General features: G+C 57.0%; 2 protein-coding genes across 4 annotated transcripts; one reads left to right on the plus strand and one right to left on the minus strand.

Annotated features, from left to right (window-relative positions):
- Positions 1–293: 293 nt before the first annotated feature.
- KAT2A (lysine acetyltransferase 2A) lies at positions 294–7,732 on the minus strand. Of its 3 annotated transcripts, none has more exons than XM_017646819.3 (18): positions 7,322–7,729; positions 7,056–7,179; positions 6,570–6,715; positions 6,378–6,467; positions 5,900–6,081; positions 5,615–5,806; positions 4,642–4,748; positions 4,334–4,444; positions 4,110–4,246; positions 3,816–4,024; positions 3,480–3,606; positions 2,510–2,620; positions 1,963–2,106; positions 1,656–1,770; positions 1,533–1,569; positions 1,390–1,453; positions 1,166–1,250; positions 294–1,010 (listed from the first exon to the last, which is right to left on the minus strand). In XM_017646819.3, the coding sequence occupies exons 1-18, from the start codon at positions 7,658–7,660 to the stop codon at positions 817–819; spliced, it is 2,514 nt and encodes an 837-aa protein (XP_017502308.1). In that variant the 5' UTR covers positions 7,661–7,729; the 3' UTR covers positions 294–816. The 3 variants fall into 3 exon arrangements, 2 of the variants coding, with proteins under 2 accessions (XP_017502308.1, XP_017502307.1); XM_017646818.3 differs by having other exon boundaries at positions 4,110–4,249; XR_001851055.3 differs by lacking the exon at positions 294–1,010 and having other exon boundaries at positions 1,656–1,787; positions 4,110–4,249; positions 7,322–7,732.
- Positions 7,659–9,367, plus strand: HSPB9 (heat shock protein family B (small) member 9). Its single transcript, XM_073232891.1, is given in 3 exon segments — positions 7,659–7,842; positions 8,959–9,285; positions 9,288–9,367. Coding segments are annotated over 3 exon segments (591 nt in total).
- The last annotated feature ends 100 nt before the right edge of the window (positions 9,368–9,467 follow it).

Below are 9,467 nucleotides of genomic sequence, written 5' to 3' on the forward strand. Positions count from 1 at the left end.
CCCCCAACTCCACCCCCTTTGGAGTCAGCTGTAACCATACCCACCCAGGTAAAGGTAGCCAGGTGGTGATTAGGACCCCTGCTGCCCCCACACCTGGGCCAGGAGCAATGCGCAGTGGGCTGCAGCCAGGCAGGTCCTATCACCCCAAAGGCAGGGGACTGACTAGGCACAAGGCTTGTTAGGGTGGGCTGCCCTAGCACACCCGAGAGTAAATAGGCTTCAGCTTTTAGGGGATACTGGTGGGAACAGGGTCAGCTTGCTAAGGCAGAGGCTATACCAAAGAAGCAATCACACAGAGGAAAAAAAAGAGCTTTATTGTTCCCTCCATAGGATTAATGCCAGGAAACCAATGGTCCCATGTCCCCACCCCTGGGGGAGAGAGAACAGTGCAGGGTGAGGCATGGCCCCTCTTGTCTGGACTGAACTTCCAACCCGAGGCCCCCTACTCAAGCTAGAACTGGCAGTCCTGGCCCTTGAGGAAGCGGTGACCCAAGGCAGGCTGAGGACACCAGGACTCCATGGCTCTGTGGGGACCCATGCCTACAGGCCACCAGGGCTGAGCAGGTGGCACCAGCCACTCCAGAGGGGCTGAGCTCCAGGCCCAGGAGATCCCTCACCAAGGTGAGGCACAATGAAGGGTCGCACAGAGTTGCAGGCTTGGGGGTGCCTCAAAGTCCAAAGATGATGAGGGCTGGAGGGCCCCTGGTGGGAGTGTTTCATGTTGAGAGAAGCCTGGGTGCCAGGGGCTCCCCAGGATTGGATTAGAACCCGAGATGGGAGACATTCCAGGTGGAGGCTGTAGTCCAAAGCCAGAGACTACTTGTCGATGAGCCCCCCTTCCTTCAGTTTGAAGTAGAAGAACTTCTCCAGGGCACTGGCACAGCGGCAGTACTCGCTGTCGGGAGGGTTGTACTCACGACAGTTGGCGATGACCCGCTGCAGGTCAGCCACAAAGAGCTTCCGGGTCACGTAGTAGCGGCTACGGAGCCGCTCTGTCATGGTCTTCAGGTCTGGGGCAGTGAGAAAGGAGGAGAGGCCTTTAGGAGGCGGAGGAGAGTGGCTGTCCACCTGGGTGGGTCACAAGGGGCTGTGTGATGCAGTCAAGGCAGGAGTAGTAGATTTGGGAGTGGTAGAGGAAGAAGGGGGTCAGAATGAGGGGCCTCACCGATGGGGAAACGGATGACCTCGTAGTAGTCAGGGGCCTCTGACTTCTTCACAGGCTCCATGAAGGGCCAGGCACTGGGGTGTGACTACAGAGGAGAGCAGAACTGAGCTGGGGCCAGGCCCACTGTGCCCCACACCCAGCTCTAACTACCAGCCACCCCAGACTGGGTCATCAAGCACAGGCACTGGTGGAGGGAACCCCAGAGGAGAACCTGGTTTGCCCACCTTGATCTGGGCCAGCAGGTTTTTGAGGGTTGTGTAGAGCTGGTCAGGATCCTTCAGCTCCTTCCTGGGATGACAGAGGCCAAGTCTGAGGTTTCTGGTCCCCCTGCTATCCCCAATACCCTCTCCCTCCACACAACACTCACCCTTTCTCCTTCCCCAGAGGCTTCCAGCCCGTCTCTCCTGCAAAGCAGCAAGTGGGGAGAACATTCCTAAGAATGAACACACCCAAACAGCACACCCCCTCTCCCACCAAAACCCCTGCTCACGAATGCCAGGGACGCTCTCCACAGGGATCTGCCTCACACCCTCCTTGAAGCAGCTGAGCCCAGGGTAGACCTTGCGGATCTGGGCCTGTTTGCGCTCAATCAGCTTCTTGATGATCTGAGGGAAGGAAGGGTCTGAGGGGCCAACCCCCACCCCAGTGACAACCTTCTCAGGGCCACAGAGCTGCTGCCACTGAGTCCAAGCACCTCCCCTCTAAAGCAAGAACCAAGCTCCTGGCCAGTCCCCATCTCACATATGCATGTGCACGTTAACAAAAAAACCCAAGACATATATGCAAGTGCACACAACCTCCTTCTGCTTTTTGATGATGTGGGACAGCTCTGTGTAGGGGATCCGGGGATTCAGCTCACACTCCATCAGTGTTGCCCCCTCATAGTCCTTGATGTAGCCCAGGTAGCGGCTCTTGGGCACCTTGATGTCCTTGGAGAAGCCCTAGGGAGTGGATGTTATAATGCAATCCATCTGCAAGGCTTTCCCAACTTAAATCACCCCCCCGCCCCCAGGAGCACCTGAGAGGCCGAGCATGCCGTGTCCCCTCTGCCCCTGCCCAGTTCCTGGATCCCCTCCTGCAGTACCTGTTAATCTATCCCTGAAAAGGCCCCTGGTCAGCTGCCCCCAAGAGCCTCCCAATTCTTCTGACCAGCCCTACAGGACCCTATTCTTCACTGGGGCAGCAACAGGAAGGTGGAAGATGGGCATAAAGGACTTCCCCACAGGTGGGTGCTGGATGGGACAGGGGACACAAAGGGACTCCCACTCCGTCCACACCAGGGGGCTAGACAGAACAACCCCTGGCTCCAGGCAGCGGGCAAGTGTGGGGTAAGGCTAGGCTCACCTGCTTTTTGAAGTAGCCAATGGCATATTCGTCGGCATAGGTGAGGAAGTAGAGGATGTTGTGTTTGATGTGATACTCCTTCAGGTGGTTCATCAGGTGAGTCCCATAGCCCTGCGGGGGAAGAGAGCAGGGCTTAAGGGAGTGTGGGGGGAGGGCTGGCACTGGAAGGGCCAGAGAGGAGGGAGCAGACTGGAGAGGAAGCCAGGGGACACAGAACAGGCAGGAGGAAGGGCAACTGGCAGAGGCAGGGGAGTTCATGGAGAGAAGAGTGAAGGCATGCTCTACTCTGGGCCATGTGTGGTGTTGGCACTTTACAGACCAGTCAAGTTAACTCATGAGGTAGGTATTATTACCTGCATTTTACAGAAGGAAAAACCAAAACTCAGGTGTGTTAGGAAATGTGTCTAAGGTCAGGCAAGCCAGTCACAGCAGGGCCAGGGTTCAAACCCAACCAAGAGGCTGCTCCCCACAGGTCCCTGGTTCCTAGTCCCTGGGCCTCAGTATTGGGTGGAAAGGAGAAAGGAAATCACAAGGGCTCTGCTCACTGCAGCATCTGAACCCTCATGTCAGGACCAAGGAGGTACAACACAGAGCTGGGTTCCATGAACAGGAGAGCCAGGGACCCTCCTAGTGGTCTGTTATGACAGTGAAAGGCTAGAAGCCAAGGCGACTACCACCCAGCACAGCGCTATTGTAAAAATTAATAACTCCTCAACGGATGTAAATGTTCCTGTGATGAAGGCAATTCAATGGTTAAAACTGTTACTGATTTTTGGGCTCCATTTGTCAGAGGTTTTTTTTTTAAGCCAGTTATCAAAGCACAAATGCCACCTTGTGGAGAAGTGCGGAACTGTCTGACCATCAAGAGAAGGGTGGGGGCTGCTGCTGCACGACAGCCTTGCTGCTCTGACCTGGTTCAAACTTAGAAGCAGGTGGTGGCCAGGGGCTGGGGCTGGGGGCATGCACTCACCTTGACCTGCTCATTGGAGGTGACAGCACAGAAGACAATCTCTGTGAAGCCCTGGGTGGGGAACATGCGGAAGCATATCCCACCAATGACCCGCCCATCCTTGATCAATGCCAGAGTCTTGTGCTTCCTGAGGGGAGAGGCAACAGGTCATAGCCCCCACCTGTCACCCAGATGCTCCCCACATCCCCAAAGCCCTGGAGGCCTGAGCTTTACTCAGTGCTGGGAACCAAGGAGCAAGAACTCAAAGACTGCGGGAAGAGGCTGGGGGAGGAGTGGGGAGGGCCGGCGAAGCGCCTGGGCTGGTGCCCTGGGGTTTGGGTTCTCCTGCAGACGCACGGGTCAAAGACGAGGCGGGCGATATACTCCTTGGGCATGCGCGGCAGCTGGTGGGAGAAGACATTCTGCAGCCCCACAAGCCAGAGCAACACCCGCCGGTTGGCCTTGGGCGTCAGCGAGTTGCCGATGACATGGAACTCAATGATGCCACGGCGCTCCTCCAGGCGGGCTGTCTCGTCCCGGGCCGCGTTGGCTGACAGCAGGCTTGTCTGGGTACCAGAGGAGGGGCAGTGAGCTAGGGTCTCAGGTTGGTGAGGCCCCCTCCCTACACCAGTCAGCAAGCTAGTTGCCCACCTCGGGCCCCAGCATGGCAGCAGGGTCAGTGATGGTGAGCATGACCTCGTTGACCAGCTCCATGGGGATGTCACCCATCACACGGAGCCGCTTGGCATCTTCCAGGGTCAGGTTCTCTGGGAGTTTCCTCTTCTCGCCTGCTGGGGAGAGGTTGGCAAGGTCTCCCAGGGACAGCAAGAGAGGCTGGGGGAGGGAGGGATTACTGTCAGGGGTCAAGTACCCACCTGGCATAGGCTCAGCCCCTCCGGAATCCAGACTCAAGGAGCTGTTGCTGCCCCCACCCATGGTGGGGCTGAAGATGGGAGCACTGGGAACAACTGCAGCACTGACTGTAGCTGAGAAAGACAGAGAAGTCAGGGAATAGGGGTCAAAGGCCCTGGTAGGTCCCAAAAAGGGATCAGGGCCCTCCACCCACACTTAGTCCCAATGCATTTCCCCCCCGGCTACCCTTCACAGCCACTTTTCCACAGCAGGGCTGAGCTCAGCCACAAGGGCCGAGCAGAGGCGCTGCCAGGCCTGCTGGGGCACCTACCTGTCCGGGGCACCAGCTGGGTCCCCTCTGACGGTGGCATGGTGAAGCCTGACTCCCAGATTGGAGAGTTTGCCCCATAGATCTCCTCCTCCAGCATGGACAGGAATCTGTGGGGAGGGTACAGTCTGTCCCACAACTGTCCTCCAACCAAGGGAGCGGCCTGGGCTATACACCAGAGGGATTGGAGGCAGGCCAAAGAGACAGGCCCTGCTTCAGGGAACTGGGAGCCTAAGAACAGACAGCCTCTGCCTTCAGACTAGGGGAAAGCACAGTCTCCTGCCTCCTGGGAGCCCTAGTTGAAGGCAAGAGGGCAGAAGACTCCCAGAAAGAGATCAGAGTCCGGGTCTGCCACGATGTATAGCATAGAGAGACAGGGTCTGAACCAATGCCATCCTGTGCTGTGGCCAGGCAGGGCACTAAGTCACTCTGGGCCTTGTCAAAATGGGGCTCAGAATCCACCTCCTCCTGCCACCTCTTATTCTACCTGGTGGCAAAGGAGCACTGGAGAGCCTAGATTAGTCAGTAAAGGCTTCTTCAACTGGAAAGCTACAAGCTTAAAATGAGAAGAAGGTGTGGCAAAACAGGAAAATATTACAGAAAGAACTAAAACAGGGATGGAAATCAGTTTCAGCTCAAGTGTAAGCTCTGGTTTCTTGGAGTGCTTCAGTGGGAAGGATTCTGAGGCTGTGTCCAGGCCCCGAGGGAACAATTAGTAACATCTACCAGGGGTGTGGGCAGGGGTAATGTTAGCACTTGGGCCATGTACCTGCCATCCCCAGACTAGTACACGCAAAGGCAAATGCTAGCAAGCTGCATCTGGGCCATGGGCAAGTCTGCCAGGTAGACACCCAGATCCCAGAAGGCTCATGGAGGGAGAGGAGGGACCAATCCAGGAAGCCTTCCTGGAAAAAAGGGGACAACAGGGAGGATGTGAACTTGGAGCAAAATCCTGATAGGCCAGAATGAGCCTTACTTGGGAAAGTGGGTGAGGATAAGGGTCCTCTTCTCAGGCACCAGCTTGTCCTTCTCCACCCGGAACTTCTCCAGGAGCTGCCGCCGGGTAACAGTGAAGATGGAACGGAGAAGACTTCGCCCAAAGACATGAGTGGTCTCATACCGTGGGAGACTATCGCAGCTCTGGGGCACATGGCAGTAACACAGCCATCTGCAGGGAGTGGGGAGGAGGTGTGAGAGTGGAAACCACTAACCCAGGCTAGGCCTACAAACTCCCCTGCATGCTGTCCCCAGCTGGGCCTACCTGGTATAATTGACCTTGTAGGTGGCCACATCCTCGGCCTGAGACCTCTGCCGAAATTGGGCAGGCGTTTCAAGCTTCCAGTAGTTAAGGCAGAGCAGGAACATCTTTGAGAGCTCAAACATCGTCTGCCGCTCCCGGGGAGCCAGGTGACTAAACTTGTATTGCACAAAGTTCAGCACACCCTGAGAAGGGGTGGGTGGGGAACAAAACCAGGAAGGAGGTATGAGCAGCCAGCAGAGGCTTCTTATTCAAAAATAGGTGCTTCTTGAGGACAGGGGCAAGGCTCTCCCCTTACTTTGGGATGTTCTATGAAGAGAAACTATGTCCCCTCCTCACCCCCATGCTCACCCTGAGGTTAGCAAAAACCATTCTCCCTTCTCTGAAACTCTCTCCTATTCTCAGCTTGAGGAGGATGGGAACACAAGCTCCCCACTCCTCCAAAATGCTCCCGATTCTTTTACCACCTTCCTCACCCCACCTGCTCAATATTAGGCTTCTCAAATGGGGGGCTGCCCAGGGAGCCTTCCACCACAGGCCGGGTCATCTGCAGGATGCACTTCCGCAGGAGCTAGAGAAAGAGAAAGAGGAGTAGAGGTCAGCAGGGCTCAGAACTGTGGAACCCTCAGCTTCACCTCATTCGCTCATCCACACTCACTGGGGAGACACTTACCTTGAAGAGGTAGAAATAGACCTGTTTAGTGTCTGTGTCCTCCTCCTTATGAACAGACATGAACAGATTCTCCACATCCACGACCATTCCTAGCAGCCGGTTAATCTCATCCTCTGACACGTTCTCCAGGTGGGACACATGGTCAGCTGCCAAAAGAATAGGTGGTAGAGTTGGGAAGACTGAACAGAGAGCAAAAGGGCTTCCTGCCCCTCTTCATCACCAGCCAAGATATCCCTTCCATCCCTTCAACCAGTGTGACCAGCAATGAAGCTCCTATGTCAGCCCTGGGGTGGCCCCTGGTCTCTTTCGGGATGGTAGATTTCTGTTCTCCTCCCTTGGGTCATACACCCTCCCAACTTAATCCCTCCTTAGAAGGCATCTCAGTTCCAGAGATGAAGCTTTGTGGCACTAAAGTAATCCTGTCCGAGTAGGACCAGCACCTGCAGCTGTGTCCCCCCCGAGCTCCCAGGGCACTACCTGCCTTACCCAAGGGGTGCTCACAGCTGCGGCACAACTCGCTCAGGTTGGCAGCTGGCTGCTGCAGGTCCATGCGGGGTGCAGTAGGGGGCTTGGGGTTTTTCCACCCATTACACTTGCAGGTTTCATTTGCCTGGAGGCAGAAGGATCAGTCAATAACCCTGTACTTGGGGGACCAGAAAGCCCATCCCCCCCACAGCTTTACCCCCATTCCCCACCCGAGCCCTGAGGATGCCCCAAGCCCCGCCCCCTCTAACCCAAGGCCCCGCCCCCACCTTGCAAGCCGAGAAGACCCCTAGCTTCTCAAGCTTCTTGGCTCGCGGCAGTCCCCGGACTTGCGCCTTCCTCTGGCTGGCGCGCTGCTGCTGGCTCAGGCCAGGACGAGCTGGATCCCCCCCGCTCCCGGTGCCCCCACTTCCTACCCCGGGCCCCCCCGTCCCTGTGCTCCCGACTGGGGCTGCAGCTGGGACGGGGGCTGGTGCCGGAGTGGGAACCGGAGCCGGGACCGAAGCCGGGCTGGGGGTAGGAGTCGGAGTTGGGGCAGGGGCGGGGGACTGAAGAGGACGGGGCTGCGCAGCTGGCGCCGGGGTCGAGGCCTGGGAAGATTCCGCCATGGCCTCCCCCACAGCAGAGCGCGGCGCGGCGCTCCCAACCCTAGGGCCGCATGGGCAAGCGGCGCTCAATGCGCAGGCGTCGCTGCCCCGGAGCGTGATGGGAGTTGTAGTCTCACACCGCCGTTCTCCTCGCCTCCAGCTTCCAGACTTTTCGGTCCTGTTTTCTGATCCCAGACTGCCAAGTGAGGCCCTAGCTCGCACCCCAGATTGACGCCTCTTCACTTCTAATCTCTCTTGAAGGCTTCCGGCATAGTCAAGATTGCTGCCTTCTTGGGGACAAGGAGAAGCATCCCAGAAACAAGCTTCCGTTTAGGGGAATAGTGGGCTCTGCCCACCTCCCAAGCCCGAGGGAGGAAGTGCAGGCCTGGAGCCTGGGGCTGCCTTGGCTTTCCGGCACATCTCCTCCCACCCCCGCGCCGTCCCACATATTTCTGGGCACAGAATGCAGCTACGGTGGGGACTGAGGAGCAAGTTCTGTTCCTTGACCTATGAAGTGGTTACACGAGTGCATTCTCTTTGGGATAATTAAAATGTACCCTTCTGTGCACTTTTCTGTATGTAGACTATACTTGAATAGAGTTAATATAACAGCGCTGAGCCCCAGAGGCATGGCAGTGGTCGGTCATGAACGAGGCTACTGAAGTGGGGATGAGAGCCAGAGGGCGGGCGCCTTTCCCTGTGTAGGGAATCAACTCTCTTTCCCTACACCGTGGGCACCTCAAGGGCAGGGCCCGTCTTCATCTTTGTGGTCCTAGAGCCCAGCCCTGAGCCTGTCACAGTAGCCCCAGAGTAGGATGAGTGAAGGAAACCGGGAAAATGCGTCCATCTTCCAAACCCCGTTTGTCACAGCATTGTGCGTGGTCAGAGAAAAGCAGGACATTCCAGGAAAGGATGACTCCAGTCACATTCTGATAGCGCTATTCAGAGGATAGTCCTTTTTGCCCACAGGACTGATTCTTGGAAGGGCAAGAACTTGGCTAACTCATCACCCCTCTGTGCTGGTGACTACTCCAGGGTCGGGCTTAAGCACATCTAGCTTTGTTTAGGCATCCAGTCAGTTCACAGCCCTGGGCCGCCCAGTCCCTGTAATGGAGGTGGGGAAGGGCCCCAGAAAGGGGCAAAATCCAAGATAAAAGCAGTAGCGGGCATGCCAGGGCGGCTGACAGCCTGACCCTTGCAGGTAAGACGTCCACAGCTGACCTAGAACTCTACGGGCCCTTCCTCTCCAGGCATGCGCGCCACTGCCCGAGTGCCAAGCCGAGCACCTCGCGCGGTAGGACAGCAGTTGCTCACTTGAGTCCGTAGCGGTCTCCCCGGCAAGGGCCAGGTGGCCACGATGCCAGTGCGACTGCTGAGGGATGATGTGGCCGCTGTGCAGGATGTACATGCAGTGGATGGCTTCCAGATGAAAGTGGATGCCCATGGCTTCACCCCTGATGAGCTCGTGGTGCAAGTGGACAGCCGATATCTGATGGTGACAGGCCAGCGGCAAATCGATGGCTGCAGCTACCGCGCGGCGCAGAAGGTACACCGGCAAGTACAACTACTGCCGGGCCTGGATCCTGCCGCCATGACTTACAGCTTGACTCCCTCAGGTCAGCTGTGCTTCCAAGGCCAGTGCCAGGCGCTGCATCCCCTGAAGCCCAAATAGCACCGTACCCAATAATCAGCAGCCGCGGCTCTAAGAAGCTTTCCAACCCAGTCTGACCTAGTAAGCAACCATAGTGTGCAGCAGCAGCCTTAGTATCCTGTGGTCTCTTCTCGTGGTTGGGGTCAAAGTGGATGTTTAACAAAGATAGTGGGGGGC

Source organism: Manis javanica, chromosome 4 (assembly GCF_040802235.1).
Source record: "Manis javanica isolate MJ-LG chromosome 4, MJ_LKY, whole genome shotgun sequence".
Lineage (NCBI taxonomy): Eukaryota > Metazoa > Chordata > Mammalia > Pholidota > Manidae > Manis > Manis javanica.

What these genes read in the sequence shown, in the direction of transcription:
- KAT2A (XM_017646818.3), bottom strand. Translation starts at nt 7,660, where the DNA reads ATGGCGGAATCTTCCCAGGCCTCGACCCCGGCGCCAGCTGCGCAGCCC. An exon ending in CAGCTGTGAGCACCCCTTGG is followed by an intron (nt 6,716 to 7,055) that starts GTAAGGCAGGTA and finishes TTCTTTTGGCAG; the next exon opens with CTGACCATGTGTCCCACCTG. An exon ending in GGAGAGCGTCCCTGGCATTC is followed by an intron (nt 1,570 to 1,655) that starts GTGAGCAGGGGT and finishes GCTGCTTTGCAG; the next exon opens with GAGAGACGGGCTGGAAGCCT.